The sequence below is a fragment of the Chiroxiphia lanceolata genome, chromosome 2 (assembly GCF_009829145.1).
Source record: "Chiroxiphia lanceolata isolate bChiLan1 chromosome 2, bChiLan1.pri, whole genome shotgun sequence".
Classification (NCBI taxonomy): Eukaryota; Metazoa; Chordata; class Aves; order Passeriformes; family Pipridae; genus Chiroxiphia; species Chiroxiphia lanceolata.
This window is the reverse complement of record NC_045638.1, coordinates 81,855,182-81,879,625: the sequence shown is the minus strand read 5'-3', so window position 1 is coordinate 81,879,625 and position 24,444 is coordinate 81,855,182. Positions and strand designations below refer to the sequence as shown.

The 24,444-nt window shown below is 41.5% G+C and overlaps 1 protein-coding gene across 1 annotated transcript; it reads right to left on the bottom strand.

Annotated features, from left to right (window-relative positions):
- Positions 1-8,600: 8,600 nt before the first annotated feature.
- On the bottom strand, positions 8,601-23,075 carry LOC116783212 (transmembrane 4 L6 family member 1-like). The gene is made up of 6 exons (XM_032680560.1): positions 22,922-23,075; positions 19,736-19,915; positions 17,166-17,231; positions 10,697-10,842; positions 9,731-9,917; positions 8,601-9,218 (listed from the first exon to the last, which is right to left on the bottom strand). Exons 2-6 carry the CDS (start codon positions 19,904-19,906, stop codon positions 9,198-9,200), a joined length of 591 nt encoding a protein of 196 aa, XP_032536451.1. The 5' UTR covers positions 19,907-19,915; positions 22,922-23,075; the 3' UTR covers positions 8,601-9,197.
- Between the last annotated feature and the right edge of the window lie 1,369 nt (positions 23,076-24,444).

Genomic DNA, 24,444 nt, shown 5'->3' with positions numbered 1-24,444 from the left:
TCTTTAGTTTGCTGGTTACCAGGTTTTTAGATTGTGCATACCTGTTTTGTTTCTGTCCCTTTTCGTCCTTTTTTTGTCCTTTTCCCCTTCTCCCTTCCCCTCTTCCCTTTTAGAAAGCTATTTGGGGTTTCTGGGGTTACATATATATAGTATTCTCACTGTATAGATCTGTTTTATATGTAAAGTATATATTTTTTGCTATAGCTTTGGCTGTTCAGTTTTTTTCCTTCCCTCTCTGGGAAGCAGTCTCTGTCGTTGAGTTTTGGAGACTTGGTGGGAAGCCAGCTCGAATCTTGCACAACATTCGTCCTGAGATGACACTACTCAGAAGAACGTACTTTAGAGGAAAAATCATGATAGTATTATTTCATGCCGCAGAAATTTCAAAGAAAAAATAAAAGATAACAATATTCTCAATAGTCTGTAAGTAAGAGACCATGTTAAAAAAGCAATATGCACATAGCCACAGTCTTCTAAACTTGCCAGATAAGATTTTAGTCCTGTAAGTTGTTCCAAGCAGGCAAAACTCTACACTAGCGGCAAGCTACCCTAACTTGTTATGCTTCAGTTTAGAGGATAGCGTTATAAATGCTTATTCTGGCTCTGTGGGAAACTGAAGAATCAAAACCACCTTTAAAATGTACTTTATACTCTGTTAGATATCTTAATATACTCATATGATATATTTTTAAAGCTTATGCATCCTAATTGCATGAATTATTTACCAACAACAAGGGACAAGGCAAATCCCACAGGTGCCTGGACCCACAATAATCCTTTTGAAGGCAGGTAGAGGATTTCAGCTGTGCCATTGATATATGCTCCTCCAACCTGAGTGGCTGTAAATGTGGAAGACAAGAAGATGAGAATGGCAATACATATTCTCAACTAGTCTTGTAGAACACTGTGAGAGCTTGTAAACCTTTTTCTCATACAAATATTTAACCACACTTCTATTTTCTTTTTTTTCTCTCATGCTGAGATGTGCTGCTGAGTTTAAACATTTAGAGGCAATTTGAATATATTAATTTTTAATTTAATTTTTTTTTCTCAGAGGAAGGCTTTTGCTACAGCAAGCAGAATTGCCTTTGTTATTCTGCCATGACTGATTGACCATCCTTCATGAGCATCACTTACATGGTCTAAGAAAATGGACATTAGAGAAAAAATATGCAAGCAGACAGTGCAGTCAGAAAACAAACCTACAACACTGGCTAAAGTGTCTTAGGCAAATACCATTTGGGAATGCTTTCACAAAAAAACAGGTCAGGGAAGCAAATTTCAGATGACACCATGCAGCAAAGAGAGTAAAGGGGAGCAGAGGGCAGCAGTCAGTGGGGAAACATTTTTTCTTTAGGAGAGAGTCCAGTGGTCACCAGGAGTGGCAATTTATTCCACACAGAGCTAGACTGTTCCAGGAGTAAAATTGTTCTGCAATGCTGGATAACAGAAACTGGTTCAAGAATAAGACCACAGTTGTCCTTAATGAAAAGTGTCATATACTTCAGTCACTCTTAAATTAAACTCTTTAACTCTTAACTAAACTCTTAAATGAATCTCTTTAATTTAAAAGCATCTACATAAACATTAGGTTCTGCTCAGTGTGAAGAGGTTTGGAAGAATCCATCCCAAAATGATTCATGAAGCTCTAGCCTTTCAAAGTCACACTTAGGTAAAATCTACTCTGACATTAAAGGAGTTAACTTGCTTTGAAAGAAAAGTCACCCAGTTCTATATAATACAAGTGCTTTAAGAAGAAATTTGAAAAGAAAAGAAAACTTACCAGTTGCAGTAAAAAATCCAGTGAAAACATTTATATTCTGGCCTCAAACTATGGCCATTTCTGTTGTGTTCCTGCTCTGCTGATCTTTTTTGCTTTTCCAAGAAGCCCAAATTCCAGCAGCTAAAGTTAATATAAAAAAAACCACTCGTAGATACTAAGCCTGGTATATTTAGAGCCATTTTCTGTTACTTAATTTATATCACAGAGAGGAATAATGTCACGATGATAATATTCTTTGAGTCCACAAACAGAAAAATATAGAAAAAAGTCAATAAGAATAGTACTGCCTTGTAAAGAAACTGCTGAGTATTTGCTGTACTTTGCAAAGGAAGACGCAGTGTGAAACAGAGCAATAAGCCCTAAAGTCCTGAGAACTTGATGCAATGTCTCTGTCTTTGGAGGAGTATTGGCAGTTCTGCAGTCTTCCCCCTTCTTCACAAGATATGCAATCTTATTTTGTGGGGAGCAGAGGTTAAGAGCGTTGTAATTAGTGTTTATAAAAGTAGTGGAACACTGATGTGAGGGTTAATAATAGCCTGTCTTAAAGTGGGGGAAATGGTATGTTTTGTATGAAAATAATGCGTATTTCTCTAGGTTCTAGGCACAAGGCTGATGTAGAAGTTAGGGCTAAGAATTTATCTGTTTAAAGTTGAGTGAACTACACTCTCAGTAAATAAACCTAGGAAACAGTAAACAATTTACCACTGACCTATGGAAGGAGCTGCATGCTGATACTCAAAGCAAGCATGTTATCATTCCTTTGCTGGAAACCAGTAAGAAAGCAAGGTGATGTTGTACTCCCCAGTGAAGCTATAGGAAGGATACAGACTTTTAAACTACTTTTTGAAGTTCCCTTCAAACAGACATAATTCTGAAAAAAAGCCTCATATGTGCATTAAGGAATTAAATTAGTTACATTTATTATAGAGTAACCATACCAATATCCTTTTAGTTGCTCTGTGAACCATTATTATCTGTCAAAGTATAGTTCTTCATAACCAATTCTATGTAAAACCTGCCATATTTAGGGCACATGTATGACTTTTCTGGATACCTGCGTTCACCTGTGGAGTGGGGGACATCACAGATTTCGTCTTCACAGACGCACTCTGAGTGAAGGGCCAAACCTTTAGAAAGGTTTTCTGCAGTGTGCCGTCTCCTGCAGACATCCCGGAGTAGCTGTGCATAGAAATGACAGTGGCAAAGGCTAAGCATGTCTCATGAGCAGGACATGGTAGGAACACGCAGGCACATCGGTGATGGCTGTGAGAAGTGAGGAAAAGTGCAGGAACCCCATGGTGTCTAACACCTTTCTGTACAAGGGGAAATAAGGGTTTTGGTAAGATTATGCAGTGGTCTGGTTGGAAGTGTTTACAAAGAAGAGAAAATTAAAAGACATGAAAAAGCCTGGCAACCTTATTTGTCCTGCCTTATGAGAAATATTCCTTTATATTTATAATCAAATGCTATTTTAACTGAGTAATGGTTTTTAACATTGACCCAATTATCTAAGTACAAAAAGGGACACTGTGCATTTTAAAGGTACATTTTTCTGGGTAGTAATTAGAAACACTCCCTTCCACCCTAAATGAACCTGCTACAAGGTCCTAGAAACTGCATCTGTCGGTGGCAATGGAATAATTGGTTTCTCTGGTTTGCCTTCCTTTATCAAAATGGACATTTCAAAAACTTTTAAAACGTTGTTTACACACAGACACATGCTAAGCTTTTCTTCTATGAGTAAATGTTTTACAGCATATTTCCTAGGGAGGCAAAGGATAGGGCTGAGAGTGCATGTGGCTGAAGGTGCACTCAGCCAGGTCTTGGCCTGCTCTGCAGTCAGCCACTCCTAGGAGGACATACCTGACATTGCACCCTTCATGTGGGGGTCTACTAAGTTCAACATGTCCAAAGCAAGATTTGAATTTGTTCTTTGACATCTGCAAAGATTGTCTGCTTTTTTTCATGTCTTGGGGGGAAAAAAAATAAAAAAATAGTGGCAGGCAGGGAAACTTCGTTTGAAGACCAGGGGGGTGGAGGGCAGAGGTAGTGGGACAAAACGTAGGTAAAAACATTGCACAATGGGATGAAGGAGACTTAGAAAAAAAGGATGTGTGAGGTAGTACATCTGAATCTGGAATGTTTTTGATGATATACAGTGCATGGAAGGATTAAAAAAGCACAGGCTTATACCAACAAGGCCAGTTCCTTGATGAATCTGTTGTTGTACTCTTTTGCCATTAAACGATTCTCAGATAAGGAAAAAAATGAAGAAATTAAGAGTTTTTTGAGGTGGGCTTCACCTTCCTGCTCATGATGGGGGGCTGCAGCTTATTATACCAGCTGCTGCACCGCTTGCTTCAAGCTTCTTGAGTAACCCAATGGGGAGAAATATACAATTTTAGGGTGTGATTTACTGACCTGTTTAGGTCTTGTGAGGCAGGACAGGATGAGGGCAGGTCTCAGATTGCTGAACTCAGGGCTGCTTTCAAGAGCAGTGTCACTGTACACATTAGATGTTTCAGAGCTTGATTTGAATTTTCACACAGAAATGAGCATGTGTCACCTGAGATGCTTTAAAGCCACTGAGATGTCCACATGGGCAAGCTGATGTTTCACAGTCCCTGTGGGAGACACATGCCCCTCTGCAACAGCAGCTGGGATATTCTGGTGTATCTCCAATGGTTCTGAGAACTTACTTGCGGGATACAAGTTCCAGTCAGTACCTGAAGGGGCTACAGGAAAGATGACGAGGGACTTTTTACAAGGGTCTGTAGTGATAGGACAAGGGGTAAGGGCTTTAAACTGAAAGAAGGTGGGTTTAGATTAGATATTACAAAGAAATTCTTTACTATGAGGTGGTGAGGCACTGGAACGGGTTGCCCAGAGAAGTTGTGGATGTCCCATCCCTGGAAGTGCTCAAGGCCAGGTTGAATGGGGCTTTAAGCAACCTGGTCTAGTGGGAGGTGTCCCTGCCCATGGTAGGGCATTGGAACTAGATGATCTTTAAGATCTCTTCCAACTCAAACCATTCTGTAATTCTGTAATACTCAGCTGAGTTCTTACTCTTACTCATCAGTTGACCTTGATAGAACAAACTATGGGCTGTTGGTAAAAGTAGAGGAACGCCTGAAAGAAAGCGAGAAGTGCTATGTTTTCTATCATACCAGTGAAGTTTTCTATCTCTGGTGGAAATGACCTGCACCACAGTGAGCATGAACATCTACTTGGCTTTGAATCTAACTGACAGGAAGAAATAAAGAGGGACAAAGCAGTGGCCTCTGGGCCTAAAACAAAATCTTTGCCCTGCCTTTATGGGTTAAATGTGCTACAATATGGCTGATGGGCTTTAGATGGCTCTCTGTGGCCCTTGGGGTCAGGATAAAAGGGGTGCTTTGGGGTAAGAGAGGTTCTGCAGGGAATGGCATTTCTGAAGGGTGGCTGTCCCCTGTCACTCCTCTGGAAAGGGACAAGCTGGAGCTCTGTAAGAACTGGAAGTAGTAGTAGTCTGAGAGTCTGGAAAGATTTGGGTTTTTTCTTAATTTCCTTTGGGATTTTTTTAAAGTTTGTTTACACAGAAGAGGTTGCCTGGGAGGAGAGGCACAGGACTGGGACAGTAAAGCAGAGGTTATGGCACTCGGAGGTCTGCGGGGACCAACCTCTCACTGGTTTGCTTTGCTGTGAGTGCCAACAAAAACCGAGCACTGGGGCCTGAGGTGTCTGAGCCATTTGCATCAAAATGAACTGACAGTTCCTCTTGAAATAAGATGTTATGAACTAGTCTGCGGTTTACAACACAGGCATTTGGATTGTGTCCTTGATCCTGACAGATGAAACACTGAGCTGTTGGTTTTCAAACATTTACAAATTTTCAAATGGTGTCCTTGGTCTAAAGTTTAATTCGTATCTCAAGTCAATCCCAGGAATACTTTTCCAGCAACAGATTTGCAAGTGGCTGATCTCCTGCATGAGTTTCAACTGCAGAAGACAGGGATAATATGGTGAGAAAATAACATATTTTTAATCCTTCTATAAGAGCTTGGGTGGTGCAACTGCATGGTAAATAATAAATATCAAAATTAAACACTTTTTTCATTATGGTTGTGTAAGTTTTTGACCATTAATTAAATATCATAGATATAGAGAAGACAGATTAATAGGTAGAGAGAAAGATCAATAGAGAGAAAAGAGATATAGAAGAATATTATGAATTCCTTAGTTTTACTAAATTCTTCACATGTACAATACATAACAAATTTCAGGGACAAAATTCCTCTTTTTTTAAGGAGATTTCCCTGAAATAACTCTTTTCATTTGGGGAAAAAAAAGCCCAACAACTTAAAATTGATAGTAATCCCAATTATAAAGCATGATATCTTATCTGTAGTCAAGCCAACTCTCTGTTCAAATCAAAGTTTTTATTATATTTAGTATTATGTAGATGCTCTATCAGGAACAGTGTGGCCAACAGGTCCAGGGAAGTGATTCTTCCCCTGTACTCAGTGCTAGCGAGGCCACACCTGGAGTACTGTGTCCACTTCTGGGCCCCTCATTTCAGGAAGGATATTGAGGTGCTGGAGCAGGTCCAGAGAAGAGCAACAAGGCTAGTGAAGGGACTCGAGCACAAGCCTTATGAGGAGAGACTGAGGGAGCTGGAGTTGTTTAGCCTGGAGAAGAGGAGGCTCAGGGGAGACCTCATCACTCTCTACAACTCCCCGAAAGGAGGTTGTAGCCAGATGGGGGTTGGTCTCTTCTCCCAGGCAACTATCAGTAAGACAAGAGGGCATGGTCTTAAGCTGTGCCAGGGGAGGTTTAGGTTAGCTATTAGGAAGAAATTCTTTACAGAGAGGATAATCAAGCATTATCCTATGGGCTGCTTAGAGAAGTGGTGGATTCTTCCTCCCTGGAGGTTTTTAAGATGAGACTGGATATGGCACTGAGTGCCATTGTCTAGTAACCATGGCGGTAGTGGATCAAGGGTTGGCCTCGATGATCTCAGAGGTCCCTTCCAACCTGGCTGATTCTATGATTTTCTTTTGAAGCCTTGCCCATCAGAAGAGCTTGGGTTTGCAGGTCTCCCTGCAGTGCTCGTCATGAGGAGCTGCCTCTGTTGCAGTGTGCTGGCCAACTCCTTGAGAAGGCCCTGATGACACTTCTGAGAGGTCAGGCTTTGATTCACATAAAAGGTGATTTAGGGAGCTGAAATGATTTAATCTAATTTTAGCCCCCTTAGGTATCTTGTTTAAATGAATTTTTAGCATAGAGACAGGCGTTTGCTTTGGTTACCCACACTTCTGTGCTGCTAACTCCATCTGAGATACTTAGGTCTCTAGACAACTGTGAGTGGCTCTCAGGTGTGACAGAGGACATGGGAGAGACCCTTGCCACCTGGAGTGGCAATTTAACTCTGCTTTCTATGTTATTCCATTTCTCTTCCTACTGGAGGTACTTTGAAGTCACAAGTGCTTTACGTTGCACAAATCAAGCCAGAAAATAACTTCAGAAGAACAATATTTAATATTTACATATATTAGAGAGGCCAGTGATCACACAGTTGGCAGGACAGAGGATGTCCCCAGGAGCACACAGACATAACACTAAATATCTCCAGGGCGGGACAGCTTGGAACAAGCAGATGGCAGCAGTACAGTGCACTTAATTTTCTGTGCTGGAAGTGTGCCAGTGAGTATCTCCCTCTCCTGGTGCTGGCACAGCCCAAATTGGCTTTATCAGAGAGGTGAGAATCAGGGAGTCAAAGCTAAGAGATGAGGGCAGGGACTGTGAAGAGTTCATAGAGCCCCTCTGCTGGTGAAGTAGTCTCTCTCCACCTGACTACATGTGAATATTTCTAGCTGCCTCCTTGACTCTTTTCCTGGTTTGATGTCTCCTTTATGTGGTAGCACTGTCCAGGCTTCACTGCTGACAATGAACATGAGCTTTTTAAGCCACCTAGCAGGCTTGGATGCACCTAGTGATGATTACAAACTTGGACAAGTCTCATGCTTTATTTTTTACAGAAGGTGCTTTTAAGTTTTATGGGTCAAATTTCCTGCTTCTAGAGGTAAAACTGTGGTCCAAAGTACATATGCTCCTCATCTAGGCAACTTCTTCCCCATTTCTGTATAAAGGAGACATTTATATGAAGCATTTTGTATACTACATTGGAGGACAGCACAAACAGTGTGTGTCTGCGATCACTGTGTTCAAATAGCTTACTCCAATGCAGAAATATGAACAACTATGACTGAGAAAACACAAATATCTCTCTTTGAAAATAGGCTCCAAGTACTTTAAATATATTCAGGTTTTCATAGCTGTGTACATATGTTCAGCAAAGATTGATTAAAAGGCTGACTGAGGGAAGACAGTTCATGTCCAAGAATTAACCTTTGAGGAAGTCACTGAAATGATCGATTTTCTGAAATTTCCCAGTCATGGACTTTAGCTCAAGATCAAGAGCTTGTGTGTTATGCAGGTCCTGGTTGGGATTACTGTTACTATAATACTAAAACTGAAACTGATGCAGTTTGTTGCCTTCAGATTATATCTTCTGGTTTTTACTAAGCTGAACATAATTGCTACCTTTATCTTTGGTTATCTTTAGCTAGTCAATTGGTTTGGCCATATGATCTATTCTAGAGCAGCCCTACAGACCTGTGTGGAAGTTAGTGAAATTCCTATGTAGTCTCATGAGGGCAAAATGGTTTTCACCCTTGTGTTAAACCAGATGTTTCTAAACTCTTGCTCCAAACCCTGCTGTCTGTATTGACCCAAATGCCCCTCAAAGGCTCCCACATCTCTCAGATACTACTGAAGAAGCTACTGAATGGCACAAGGGTATTTGGCTTCAGGGTGGATGAAGGATGCTGAAAACTGTTCTTCAGTTGCCTCTGCAATGTCTCAAAATCTGCTTGGTATATTCTCTGCTCATCCTAATTCAAATCTGTGAGTGCCCAGTTAGCAAGTTAATAGGAATGGACAGGTGAGCCACAGTGGGATCTGGAGAGGATGGGACGTTATTTACATCAGCCAGAGAGTGCCTGCTTCATGCAGTTGATAAATATATACATTAACAACAGTTCCATCTCCCACATACACAAGAGGGCAAGTGGTGATCTTTTATCTGAAGATTGTTGTGCTTAATACACAAGTCAGGACCAGGTAGAATAACGTTTTTGCCAGTACCTGAGGTTTAGCAGGTATAGTTACAGAGATGAAAATGTGGAGTCTCAGATCTAAATGATCTAGCCCTTTTCCACCCTGATGTCTTTTATAAAAAATTCATTTTGCCCCCAAAAACTCCGAACATTTTGTTTTTGGTTTGTTGTTCCCCCACAAATACAGTACAGTGCACTGTCCTTATTGTATGTGAATCGGCAGCTCGGGGCTTGTCCTGGCATTCCCTGTAGGTCATTCACATCCCAGAAATATTTGTCTGTAAGGCAATGAATGAAAGATGATTAATTAATATTGCAGGGGGATATTAGGCTTACTGCAAATATCTTGTACAATGAAAAGAAACAATTAAAAGGAAGCAGTAGTGATAAATGAAACTTGAAAGAGGTTTTCTTCCATTTTGTAAAATAACAATTTAACTGCTGTTGACCAATTTAAAACATCTACTTTTTGTCGCTCTCTTACAGATGCTAGGGAGGGTCATTACACTTTATCAAAAAGGCTTCTTGAATAGGAACACAACCATGCAAGTGAGTATGTCAGTATGTCATATTGCTCTGCTGTTCAGAAATATCTGAGGACCAGGTTATCCCTGACTGCAATGTGATGGAGAGAAAGTGTGTGTGCAAATAAAATCTGTACTGCCTCAGCTCCCCCGAGGAGCTTGTTCAGGGGCTGTGCACATCTGTCAGCTCATGTACCATTACAGAGCCTGAAAAATAAAATTGGTAGGAATGTAAAGCACTCTGATATCTTCTACTGCATACCAACCTTTCTTCTCCTCATACATGTGCCACATATGAAACCAGTAAGTCCATTGATGACTTGAATAAAACAAAGAATAGCTTCAATCACACCGATGGCCAGGAGAATAGAGAAAAGGACAATATTCCAAAGGATAATGTTTTCAGGTTCTTTGCAAATACTCCATGTTGTCTGGTTGAACAAGTAATTATCTCTGTGTTAGAGAAAAATAATTGGCAAGGTATTAGAAAATAAAAACTGCAGAATGCTTTCTGTGTTTTCTGGCATTACGTTTTCTGAGCTTGATTGCACAAAGTGAGTCTCAAATTCTACTAGTTGGTAAAAGCTGGTGATTCTCTTCAGAATTCCCTTTGCACAGATCCAATTGATAACTAGGGAAGAGAACCACATCTGTACTTTGTTGCATACACAAGAAGCTCCTCTTTGTTCTATGGCTGAATTGTATTAGTTATTTTGTGTTAATAACCAAAGAGAAAGGTCTGTAATGGTTTTAAGATGTGTCTCCATGTTCTCCATTCCTGCTGTGGTATCTCAGCCCATCTCTATCTCTGACTTCAAGAGCATGATTGCCAAGGTTAACTTTAAAGATTCAGAGAAGGTTTTTTCTTTGCTTTTCAGAAGTAAGTAGAGCAGGCTCAATTCTTGATGATTTAACAGATTAATGTGGCAGAGTAATCAAACATTTCCCTTTGACTCCTTTGGGAGTCACAGCTCACCAGCATTTTGAAAGCATGGTGCAAATTGCACAAGGGGCCCATGACAAGCACAACAGAAGAAACTCAGACAATTTGCCAAAGGATGATTCCTTGGTCAAAGAGGTGACCAGCTGGAACATGCTATTCAGAGAAATGTGAGTTTAGTCATACACAGGGTGGTCCATCAATTAATTTTGGAAAAATTCAAGTTTGCTATAAAAAGGTGGGGGAGAGATCAGGGAAAGCGAAATTGGAGGAGCCTGTAAGCCATACTCACTTCAGAGTGTCATTCCTGAAAGGGTAGAGGTATTCTCCATCACCTGTGTCACACAGAGGACCCCCAATCAGCCCCAGTGAGGAGATGACCACACAATATGCTCCTCCTGCAAATCCCAGCACAGCCAGGATCACTGACAGCAGCATCTGGAAGGGAAAAGACCTTCAACATTGCATGCACAGAGGTTTGAGTGGTATGGAGAGTGTGGGAAGATGACTGGGGTTAAAAAATTGGAGGAGACTAAGAATTACAAGATAAAATGCAACTGCTACTCAATGGATGGAACACGGTTGACATGCCCCATGAGAGTTTCCTATACAGCAATAAACACCTGCTATGGGGGATGGAATGGAGCACGGAGCAAAATGGAGATGCTGCGGCCTCCCTCCGTAGAAACCCCTGTAGGGAGGGGAGCACAGTGGTACTTTGTAGTCCATAAGACTGTATGGCACTTCTCAACCAAGGGAGATAGATGAAGATGTTCTGCTGCTGAGCAACAACTGTTGAAATCCCACTCCTTAAATGCCAAAATGCGTCCACTTTCCATTAGGCATGAGAAGCGAAGTGAGAGAATTTTAAAAGATGGCAAGCCCAGAGCTTTACTTATTCAGAGTTTTATACTTGAACTATCAGTTATGAAAAATCTGGTGAGCCTTCTTTCAAAAGCCAGTAAGAAGCCAGTCCTGGCTTGATGTGTTCCATATCATGTGCCTTGGCATTTCCAATTCTTCACCTTTCTTGGCCCTTGCACCAACAGAAACTAGAAAGCAACCACCAAACCAGGTATGAAAGTAACAGAAGATGCATTAATTGTTTTTGCTAATTGGTGGAATGCAAAAAAGCCTTTCTTGTTGCTGCTTTCCTTCATTTTGCAGCACCATGACACATGGTAACCGCCGTCGTGTTGAGAAATCTAATTGTGCTGTGTGTGGCAACAAACCAGTGGTGACTTTGGATTGTATGTAATGCATCTATATGTTTTGCATCAGCCACTCCCACAGAAACATTACCTTTCCTCCATTTTGGGGTAGTTTTCTGTTAGTGGATGGTATGCATCTGGTTGCTGTTTGTATATAGAAACAAGAATACTAGGAGCTGCTACTGGTGTTTAATCTGGGACAGGCTTTCCACTAGTCTTGCTAAGAGTCACTGCTTGTGGTTGTTCACAACACTGCCAAGAAGGAGAAAAAAATCTGGAGCAGACTGATAGAGCCAGGGGAAGACCTGGAGCAGGGACAAGGCAGCAAGCCGGCCTGGGAGTCAGGATAGAGACATGGCTGAGGAAGCACACAGGAAATACTTTCATCCATGACTTGTGTTTGAAGCCAAAAATACCTCAGGTCGCATTTCCCTGTTGCCAGCAAATACCAGTGAAACCTAACAGTCCACAAGGCAGGTAGAAACCTTCTCCTAGAGCCAGTTGCTCCACAGACCTCTGCATTACATAGTCAAATGAAAATGCCCACCATCCATGTTGGAGATTTGTGACATAGTCTTGAAAAACTATTCACTGTCCAAACATGTTGGTGAATGCAGTTTCCAACTTGCCAGCTGATGACATTACTGCTTTCTGTAGAACCTTGCATGATGCTGGTGTGTGAATTGACTCATTTTGTGTGTTGTTTTGCCTCTAAAGCAATCCTTGAATTAGAAGTTGCTGAGATTTCATAATAATAATGGATTAATAACTTTTTTTTTTTTTTGCAATGCTGGATACTCTTTTTTGTCTTTATCTTCATGTTGGCTGAGTTGGCTCTTAGCAGAGCTTCATTGTCAGCAAAATGTGGGTAATTTAGCATATTGTCCCGGACCAAAGGAGTGCCTGGGTTTCAGCTGATGCACTGTCTCTCATACTAAGATCACCAACCATGCCTTGTGGTGAAGGTGAGTGACTGACACTCTGTTTGAAACTCCTACCTGTGTTGAATCACTTTTCTCATTTACTTTAACTGTGTATTCTGGTTGAAGGATCTTAATAATGCTAACAATTCATTTTAGCACAGTATAGCAGTATGGGGCATCTCAAACATAATTATGAGAGAAAAAGTCAAACGGTCTTTTGCTATTACTGTGTTTTATGATAGTAGTTAGTACTAATAATACTTGTCAATGCTATCTTCGATGACTGTTCTCTGTCACATGATTTTATCATTTGAAATCTGTCGACTGTATGACTAGCCTCGAGCCAACTATTTCCCTTACTGTGTATAAATCATATAGACAAAGGCATTAATTGTCACCAAAAGGGGAGTCTGAGGTTACTGCAGCTGTTAGATTGGCTCTCTTGACATTTTCTAGACATGTAGTAGCATTTTCCAGTTATATGTACTGTTCTGGACACTTTTCTGAAGGCTTACCTCATAATCTGTAGAAATCCAAGAATTTTATTAACTAATTCATGATCTCAAATTTTCAGTATTTTCCCTACTTTTACTTTTCATTGACTTCCATCAACGCTGCCTCCGTATAATCCTAAACATCCACTGGTCAGATTATGTGACCAACATATCTGTTCTAGAACAAGCAGCAGTCACAAGTATTGAGGCCATGTTGCTGAGAATTCAGCTGCGCTGGGCAGGGCACGTCTCCAGGATGAAGGACCACCACCTCCCTAAGGTCTTGCTCTGTGGTGAACTTGCCACTGGCTGCCGCATGAGAGGAGCCCCGAAGAAAAGATTCAAGGACTCCTTGAAACAACATCTCAGCCTTGGCCATATTGATCATCATCACTGATCTACTCTGGCCTCAAATTGGGAGGCCTGGAGACACGCCATCTATAACGCTGCTGTTTCCTTTGAGAACTCACGCAGGATCACTCTCGAGGAGAAAAGGCAACGCAGGAAGAACCGTGTCTTGCAGAATATACCACCTAAGGAGTCTTTCTGTTGTGCCTTTTGCAATCGGATATGTCTATCTCATATTGACCTCATTAGCCACCAGCGTGCTTGTAACAAACATGGATAGAGCCTTCCTAAATCTTTGTTCGCGAAGCCCAGCCATGAATGAATGAACTTTTCATTGAAATTTTTATTTCCTCATTTGTGTCCTTGGTTGCAACACAAGGTGTAAACTGGTATGCTTGAGTTTGTTGAAATTAGTTTCCTGTGGTGTTGACCTGTTCTCTACTTCTCACAAAGGTTTTGCTTCTCTTTTTGCTGTTTTTCTTTTAATGTTTTCCCTGCTTTATTCTTCACACAATTGGATTGCCCCTGGTGAGATGATGATGACTTTTAGCATTCGTTCTCTGAGAATTTGCATCAGCTGCTTTGGTGAAGTTACCAAGTTCCTCCTGTCCTAGCTTGTGTTGCTCTTTATTGCCCTGGTTCTTGTTTCATGCACATTTCTTTCTTTTCTGTTTCTTTCTCTGTAGGTGTGGAGTGTTTTGTTTTTTTTTTTTGGTTGGCTGGTTGGGTGGGTTTTTTTCTGGAGTTGTTGTGCTGTCTAGTTATCCAAATATCTTTGCTTTTCTAGGTCTGTTTTTCTGGAAAGCTGCTATGGCTATTCTTGTTCTACTGGTAATTCTTAAGGAAGGCTTAGAGAGAAATACTGGAGTATGTGTGCTGATGCAATGAGAGAAGCTGTATTTTGGGTGGGCCTTTTTTCCTCATCATGCTAGTGCAGTGGATGCTTTTAGATGTGCATATGCTAAGCTGCAAAAAAGGAAGCTTTCTAAATCTATCACTTTTCAAAATCATTACTCCATAATGCAAGGTCAGGAAGCCATTTATGCATGTCTGAAAGTAATAATTTAAATTGTATTAATGAAAAAACTTGATGCAGCACATAATCACTGTCAACTGAAGAACTCAACAAGATGACTAAAAAGTATGAGAAATATAGTAATTATTGTAGATAGTTTGGCAGTGTGTAAGTCTTTGATGAAGTCTGAAACTATTAAACCAGAAATTGCACAAAATACAATAGGATAGAGTCCCTTCCCTGAGGAAAAATGTTATGTTCTGATTGAATGATAATTCTGATCAATAATAGTGCTTTAACCTTTTTTTTTCCTTGTGTAAACCGATGCTGAGTATTCAGTGTAGATTGTCGTTTTATACCTAAGATCTCCAAAGCGGAAAGGTACCCAAACTAGCCTTTGATTTACTGATGCTCCTGAGTAGCTCCAGTGAGGGCTGTTTCCCTGGCAGTAGGTGGAAGCTGGTGGACAAGAGCTGGGGACCCCTTATCAGGTCCACCCAGACCTACCTCACAAGGACTTCTGGTACTTTGGGAAGTTGCTGCCTTTATGAATGTTTGAATGGATCCCAGGGATCCTTTGCTCTCCAGAGTCTCACACCATCCCCTGCCTTGGGTATCCAGCCTGTATGTTCAGGACATCTAAGCAACCCTGCTGTGGATGTCTCTGCATTTTCTTCCACTATCCCCAAAGCAAATTTTCCTTGAGCTTCCTTCTGTTGAAGAAGCATATAATTGGCCTTCAGATCTCCCTGCAATACTCACTTGTTTTTGCATGCTTGGAAATCACTCTTCCCCTCGAGCTGTGCAGGGGAAACTGTTGTTTTTAATGCCATTCATAGCCACTCACTCTTTGCTCATGTCCCCTTCTCATCTCTACTTTGAACCACATTCTGTTTAAAACATAGGGTGTAGACCTTCACCCTTTTCACCTCACAGAGATGTGTGACTCCCATAGTCCCAGAAAACAACATTTTAATTGATATACTGTCCTCACTGAGCCTATTCCCTAGTTTGCTCTGGATAGCTTCATCACCTGGCCATCAGCTAGCTCTCTTCATATGAATATTTACCACTTTGTAGTAAGGGTTAGTGGGTATGGTGGTATTTCTTTGAAGGTTGGTCTGAATGATCTTGAAGATCTTTTCCAACCATAAAGATTCAATGAGTCTCCCAATTCTATAAAATATCATCGTGCATACTGAAACTACTTTGTCAACATCTATTGTATTCTCTGTAAGTGAAAACAAAAAAGAGGAGGGACAGCTTGTAGGTTACTGATCAGTGATGGGAAGGTGCAGACGGTATATCTGGCATTCATATACTGCTATTAGGAATGTCTCAGACTGTGAAAGGGTGGGGGAGGGGAATGGAGGATAGTGGGAGGTCTGTGGATGTGGGCTACTGAATGACACTGTGCTAACAGCCTTTATTGTTGGGCTGAGGAGTGAACCCAGCCAACCTGGGAAAGTTCGACTCTTGGCTCTGTAATATTTAGTGTTGGAATGAAGGATGGGGAAGGAACACCTAAGATGTGTGAACTCAACCCAGTTCAGCTGGATTTCCCCTCATAACTCACCACATTCAGTAGAGTGGGAGAACCACCACAGTATGGCTCTTTTTCCACCACTGCTTTCTACATCACACAAGGTCAGGCGAAGCAGCTGGCTCAGGCACTGGGTTCAGGGTGCTTGGGCTCACACCCCAGCTCTGCAACTGGCCTGCTTGGCCATCATTAGCATTCTATCTGTGCCTGTGACATTTGGTAAAATCAATGTAATGGCATGTCCCTTGGGACGTACTTGCTTCCATCCTAATGAAGAATGCTATTTTGGTATTATGAATAATGAATTAATTTAAGTAAAGCATCTTGAAGAGGTAAAGGTCTTCTCATGGATCAAACAAAATATTAGTTGAAGACTAGAGAAGATACATGCTTTATTGTATAGAATCTCTCATTCCAGGTTGCTTCTGGGAAGGATGCAGACTAAAAAAATATTTCTACGTCAGTTTATTCTTGCCAATCATGATAGCCACACAGAAGTCTGTGCTCAGGGCTTGAGAAATAATGGAGATGTCTGTATAGTGTGTTGCTTTATAATATCCTTAATTATTAAGGAAAAAAGTCTTTCTAATTGTTCTTTAGATGACAGCCTAAATTGCATTTGCATGTTTCATGTGCATAACATTTGGGCAAATACAGGCTACTAGTCATAACTGTGGGAAGCAGTGTGGGCTCCTTAGGGCCAGATGCAGCAGCTCAGGCTTTTAGCATGGACCTGCCAATAGGGGACCTATCTACCCCTACAGAGGAAAGCAGGAATGAACCTGTGGAAAAACAAATTGCCATGGAAGGGTATGGAGGAAACAGGGCCTGGTGGAAGCAGAAGGGATAGGTAGCTGTCTTAGCCTTTAGTATTGCCTTGAGCAGGGGAAGCTGGAGCCACATTTTACTTTATGTAAAGTAAAGCCACGCTTTACTTTATGTGTAGTACCCCTCTGCCCGCAGCTTTGTGCCTTAGTGCTCCAATATCATCCCTGGCTGATTTCCCTTATACCAGCAGCTGCAATATTGTAACACTTGTTGGCTAACTGAGCTCTCAGCCCCAGCCCAGGGACGCTGTAGATCAAGCTCCCCTTCTATGTTTCCCTGACATGGCTGTTGATGGTGGCGTGATGGTTTGTGACTGCACATTTCCACCTGCTGAGCAGCCATTTAGGAGCTGTTGCACAAACTCTATAGTGCCATTTCAACACATAAATATCCACTTACCCCACATCTGTTAGCGCAACATCCTGTTCCTCCTGCTCCCAGCATCATGAACGCCGGCAAAATAACCTGTGAGAAAAGCACAAACTGAATTGGTGTGCAGCACTTTTGCTGGGATGGTTTTTGAATTCTGAGAGCTGGGGCATCATGTTCCTCAAATGCAAACCACCTTCCATCTCTTCTCTGTGAGTTACACCTGCTTAGATGTTGGTGCTGCTGAAGCATTATTTTGAAATAAGTGTAGGATTACAACTAGAGCTGTCTGGCAAGTAGCTGGTACATTAATTCTGGTTGCTGAAGCTATACTGCTTCTTTTCAGCAGGGTATTGCTGGTTTTTTTTTGGAATTTATGTGTGCAGTGTGAATATCTCTGTTAGACTGTGTAGGACAGGGTTATGAAACCTGCTTAGATTTACAGGCCCCCAAATATTTTTCAAAGGATTTATTCTCCATTGCCTTTTATGCACACCCCAGAGGCAACCTACAGCACCTGCAGTGGTGGCTGGACCACAGCTGGAAGCCTGAAGAAGTAGAGTATTGAGGTTAAAAAGGTGTTCCTCTTCCTGGAAAGAAGTCATCTCTTAAACAATCACAAGTGGACCTCAAGGCAGCATCAGCCCCAGTGTGCTACTGTCTGACACTCAGAAGAAGAGTTAATACCTCTGCCCATCAAGCCAACACTTCCTTTCCTCCAGGGCTGTCTTCTTTCTTTCGAGGTTTTCCATCTAAGCTGCAAACACCTTTTTGTCATCTATTAGCCTGGCTCAGGATGAAGGGTTTGCTTGGCAGCTTTCTTTTTATGCAGTGCCTGATTTTAAACACTGGCCTTTTGACATGGGAATGAGAACTTGCTAGATTTGGCTGTTGTCAGTAAAACAAGAGCTGTGCATGAGCCATGGCTCAGTCAGGTACTTCCCAGTGTTGCATATAAGCTTTCCCTGAGGAGGGATGTTACAATGACACATAGAGCCTCTCTTTACACCCTAAATGTCTGAATAAGGAAACAGAGAGGTGCATGGGGAATTGCAGCCTCATCTGTAGAGCCAGGATATGGACCAGACTCCAGACATGGGACATTCTTCCCCCTGTTTAACTCTTTAGGAGGCCCAGAAGTCAATCCTCAATTTTCCATGTTTCCAGCACCTAGAAAACGGAGCTGATAACAATGCTTTCTTTACCCTTTTCTTCACCTCTGGGCATTTCTCATGCTGTTTTCTGGAAAACCTGTACACCTAATAGCATTGCTTGTGGATCAATAATTACTCCTAATGCTGTGTTTTGAAGCTCAATGCAAATTTTTCCTCTCCTCTTACTTGCTATTCTCATTTTTGATGTATGTGGTGCTGGCCACAGGCAAGTCTGTCGGAAGCCTTAAAAGAGAGCTCATTTTCAATGAGCCAGTGATGCTCTTATGTCTAACATCTGCCTTTTCTTTCATTGAACGCCAATGACTCCTGGGCTTGCAGTGATATGAATTTTCCACAGGTCTCTCATGTAGTTCCACTTCTTCCTTTTACAGACTCATGCTTACGTTGAAGCTCAGCATGAGTAATAGGCCCAAGCAGTAGCTGGAAGAAGAAGCAGGCAAGCTGCTGGTAGAGAACAATTTATTGAATGATCTTATACCATGTCTCTGCTTTGGGATATATGAGTCTGAACCACATCCACTGCAGGTTTTCCATAGACTTAAGTGGCAGCTGCATCATAGCCTGACTGTGAATGAGATTTGCTTTATTTCTAAGTTAATTCTTAAACATTCATTTTTTTTTTTTTGGCATACAGGTAGTTAACTCTGTGCCAGTTTACCATTTGCCTAGGCTGCATAGCAGCTAGTATACTGGTCATATGTACAGTACTCTCTCAGCTTTTTAACTGCACTTGGGCAGATAATTGGATGAGCACAAAGGGAGCAGGTTTTCTGATGAACTGGAAAGATAACTATTCCCCAATATGTTCCCTTCCAGCCATGGATATTCATGTAAAAGCAATCTTTCCTGAGACCTGGAATGGAGAATTAGTTGTAGAAGAGCACATTCAAACCAGATCAAACCCAAGAGGATGTAGGTGGGAGTGCGGGAACATGAGGCATTCAGGGTTTAAGGCATTTGCAGCTCCACATTTCTGGAGTGTTAGTTGAGTTTTGAACTAACACCTACTGAAATGTTTCAGTTTTGCCCTTAAAGTTTTTGAGAATTATGTGTGCATAAAATCAGTTAGAGGAATAACGAGGCAGTGCAGACAATAGTGACCTCCAACTAATCTTAGGACCTCAGCTTTGCTTTGACTCATGGAGAATGAACACCCATGTAACCCTCCTCAGAGTGAGCAGTCAGTCTTAGTGCTTCCTTCTGTCTTGGAGTCCTGTTATGTATTTCAGGAATACCTTCATTAGCCACTTTTTTGTCCTAAATAAATTTCCTCAGTCACGTTACCCAGCTTCCCAGTTAAGGTGTTCATAAGTTTATGCAAAACACATTTCTATAACTTTTTCTGTTAATGGAGGTTTTCTTGGCCCTGAATTTAAAAGAAAACAGAACAAAACACCTAAGAAACATTAGAAACACCTCTCTTACCAGTATCCCAGCTCCTAGAATGCCATGGAAATACCAGACCAGATCGGTTATCTCGCTGAGCTGCAGAACTTGTCCATTGGGGAAGTACAGGAGAATGTTGGAGACGATGGCACATGTCGCCAGTGGGAACAGGGTAATCCCAATGCACTTCGAACACTTCCCCGTGCACATGGCAGCTCTCTGCTCAGGAAAGACACAGGGAGGTTTGGGTTACTGCAGCGCAGATAACACAGGATTTCAGCAGTTTTTTTCTTAAACAAAGAATCTTTAAAGAAGAATCAGTTTTGAAGAAACAAATATTCCAGGTAAAACTTACACAGATAATCCTATTCTACAGACCCTGTTCCCTTCAGTGACTTTATTTAAAATTGAATTACTCAAAACTGGAATGTTTAATTGGATTTATTTAAAATTATAGGACTAAACCTGTGTTGCTATGAAATTAACATAGAGTTTCATTTTAATTGCTAATGCACAATTGTCTGTCCATTGGGAACATAAGTAACAAACCCATGACCACACAAACAGATACCCTGGCTGGCAGTCTTCATGGTGGGGCTAAGGCCTTGAGTGGAAGGGGAGATGGATGTACTGGGTTGTCTGGGACCACTGTCTTGGGAAGCTGGTTTGAAATGTCTTGTACTGAAGGTCTAGAAGAGCAGGAAATGGCTACCAAGAATGCCATAGGAATGTACAACCCTGCCTTGGTGCTTTGGAAAACGGGGAAGCCTCACTGGGACCCCTACCAGCTGCATTTCCACTATTTCAGTCAAAAATACACTGTCAGCAAAAATTGGTGAAATGTTCATTACTGTTTTCTGTGACATTCTTATTCTGCAGTTAAGAATAGATAAGACTGTGGGTTGTGGGCTTGTTTGGCATCCATGCTAAAGTACCCGAAAAACTATAAGCCTGTCTAATCCTGTGGTTATTTGCTAAGGACAGGTCAAAAAGCCATCCCACCTCATTTTCAGAGATCTGCCATAACATATAAAACAGCTGCTTAGTACTTCATAGCATTTGGGTTCTTATTTTAAAATAAAAGAATCAACATAAATGAAGTACTAGTTGAAAGAGATCTCTGCAGGTCTCCAGTCCAACCTTCTGCTGAAAGCAGGACTATCAACAGTGCCAGGTCACTGTGTCAGCCTTGGCTTTATGTAGCTGAGCTTTGAAAACCCCCAAGGATGGAACCACAACCACCTCTCTGGGTGACCTGTTGCCAGGCTGACCCAACCTCTTGGTGAAAAATGTTTTTTCGTGTCCAACCTGAATCTCTCAATCTGTAAATGGGGCTATTGCTCCTCATTACATCCTCTCCCACCACTCCACCACCTCTGTCACCCCCAAGTTTGTTGTAGGCTGCTATTAGATCCCTCTTCACCAAAGTCTACAATCTCAGCTCATTCTGTACACATGTTGTGATCTATAGCCAAGGAGAAAAGACTGATCAGTACAAAAGTGGATTCACAGATATTTCTCCATGTTAGCTTGGAAATTTCAAACCACTGAGGCAGAATTATTGAACTTTCACATGGCCATGAACTTTGTGACACAAACGGATCACAAGTTCTTCATGATGTTTTATCATAGCTTCATCCAGCTCAAGGCTTTCAGATGCATAAAGGTATAAAATATGCATGAAAATACAAAATACCAATCTGTGGGTTTCTTTCCTCAGAGAGAACTGACAGTTTACGACAAAGAGGGCTTTGCTCTCCTGTGAGCAAGTTACCAAATGCAAGAGAAGGAAAAGGATCTGGTCACACTCCGTTGCAGTACACACACCTGTAGCCAAGCACGTGCAGATGCCTACGCTTGCTACGTGCAAATGGTTATTGTAATAACTGAGACAGTAAACATGAAATGTCCCTCAATTTGGTCATATGCAGTGGCTAATCCTTAAAGTTTTATAACAAAGGTTGGTGTTGAGAAGGTATTAAGCAGGCTAGGAGCACAGAAATCAGTCCAGTTTGGGTTCCCAAGCAAAAAAAGGCCCAGGTGAAAGGTAATATGAAGACGTTTGAGAAAAACAGAGGCAGACTAAAACAGACTTTGCTGACAAAACAAAGACAGTGAAGAGGTAAGGTAAGGCATGAGGATAGACAATGTCCTCAGACCTCTGTAACTGAAAAGAAAAACAGAAAGACTTTATCAGGTGCCATATATTGCTGTGAGGCAGCTGTGACTGCCAGAGACTTCCGACTTTGCATTTTTATAGCAAAAAATTTGCATCATTCTCTGCCGCTGTGAGTTCAATAAGAGAACTGTGCTTCCCTGCCTTTTCTTCTGAGCTCTTTGCAATCATGTTGTACTTTTTAATCTAGCTTTAAAACAAGTTAACTGGAATTAAACTATTCCAGAGGGGAAGATTTTTAACAGAGATACTTCTTTGTTTATGGTCATTACCTATTGTTTATACAGTGCTCAAAATTTGACAAGGCATTTTGCAAGCCTCTGGAAAAAGCCCCAGCTCAAAGAGGTAAAAATCTAAACAGAAAAACAATGTGCAAGTGAAAGATGAAGTGGGGAAGGAGTGAAGGGACATGGGAAAAATATTGGATATTTCACCTCTCTTTGAAATAACTAATGTGTAGGTTATTTTCTACATTGACTTTTGCCTGTCTGCTTTCCCATCTCATTCCAGCTTTAGCTTTTCCCAGCCCCACGTACTTCCCCTCCCCAGAGAGAAGCAAACAAGCACAGGCATTGCCTGGCCTCTTACAAAAGCTAAGTCTTGTAGCTGAGTTATAAATCCTCTTCTGCACCTTTCATACAACATTGGAGGGCCCAATTGTCATCCAGTGCAAAGCAACATGATGCTGCTTTGGCTGGAAGAATAGGGGGCAAGAGCCTGTTCTCTCTGACCTATCTCAGTACCACTTCAAACTGCAGGGAGAACTTATCTAAACAACAATCACCAGGTGTAGCGAGAGCCTCTGCCACCAAAATCAATGCCACTTTGCTACCTGTACACAACAGAGGATCTGACTGTGTTATTACAGTTTAGGAAAACACTCTGGACTGCCAGAAGCACTTAAAAAACATTATTAATTCACCAAACAAAAGCACATTCTGCAGCTTCGTTAAGCAAGGTGGCTAGAGCAAGCTTCTAATTTTTAATGAGGGTTGTAAAAAGTTTTGCTTTTAAATGCTAAGGAAAGCACTGTAAATACTTTTAGTTACCTTCTAGACAGAGCTAAGATGGCCTCAAGGCTCCAGAGTTCCCCTCAGCTGGCTTCAGGCTTTCCAGCTCCTCTCTCCTGGAGTGTGGCGGTCTGAGGGAGGCTCAGAGATGTTTTTGGGTGACGGCCTCTATTAAACAAATAGCTGCTTCTCTTTGGAGAATGAGGAAATACCCCAAGTTTTCCCTGGTTGGCCAGCACAAGGTTGGCATGTCACCCAGGGTTATTGATTATTTTAAGGGCAGTGTTCCAGTGGTCAATGCCTCAGCCCCCAGGACATGCAGATCGGAACAGTGGAGACCTTTTTACAGCTGCAGCCGTTTCAGCCATGTGCAGTTTGGGAGAAGAGGAAAAGCAGGAAATAGCAGAGAAACAATGGATGCTTGGCAGAAAATGTGATTGAAGCACAAGGTGGTGGCCCAGCAAAGTCTGGCCACTGGTGTGTTGTTGTCTTCTGCACGACAGGTTGTGGCTGTTAAAATTCAGTACTGGTTGTGCTCCAAAGGATGCTGCTGGGAGAGCTAGATGAAGAGAGTGGAGATGGGAAGGGAAGGAAAGAAAATTCACAGCAAGCCAGGAGAAAAAATAGGAAGAAGGATAGAAAGGCTGGAGAGAAGGGAGAGATGTAACTAAAGGGGGAAGCAAGCAAACAAAAAAACCACACTATTCCAAGGAGGAGAGAGTGGAAATATGGAAGGGAAACTGAATTTTGCTTCGGCAGAAGAAAAAAGGTAAAAGAGACACTAGACATGGGACAAGAAATGTAAAACACGATAAAGTATTAAAAAACATTAAAAATAAACTGGGAGAAAGACTCATACCTAGGAAAAAGGGAGTTTCTTTTGTAGAAAATGTGATAATAATAACCACTAAAATACATCCAAATGCTAAAACATATAAACATATATGTTACTCAGTAGGTCAGATTTGGCCCAATCATGCTGAGAATATGCTCAGATCCCTCTCTTCCACTGGAAATATCTGCTCTCTGACAAGGCCCTCCTGTTGCCTTGTTCTCAACGTTCAGATGGAAGGATGACATGATCACAAAAACATCTGTGAAAGGGACATGTGAGTGAAAGCAAAGATGCAAAAAATTTCACTCTCTACTCTGCTATCTCTCACCTTCATCCTCTAAATCCTCTATGAAAGATTGTTCTAAGGTGGAATTCATCTTCTGTGACTTTGGGTGTCCATGAGGTAGCCGTCCCCCTAAGCTGCATTTATTCTTAGTGAGAGAAACAGACAAGTCCAAGGAAAAGAATCACGAGATCTCCTGTAGGAGTAGGGCTACAGTAAGTCATTAATGATGAAAGAATCTCACCACTTTTTCAGATCTAGATGTCAGAATCTGTGGTCAGATGAATTGCATCTATGAGGACTACCAGCGTGGCAGGGTGACTGCAAAACACAGGGACTTCGGTCCCCGGATTGCATATTTAATATAAATAATAATATAAAAAATAAAATAAAATAAAATAATATTAAATAAGGTTGTCTTCATCACTGACTCACAGCCAGTGA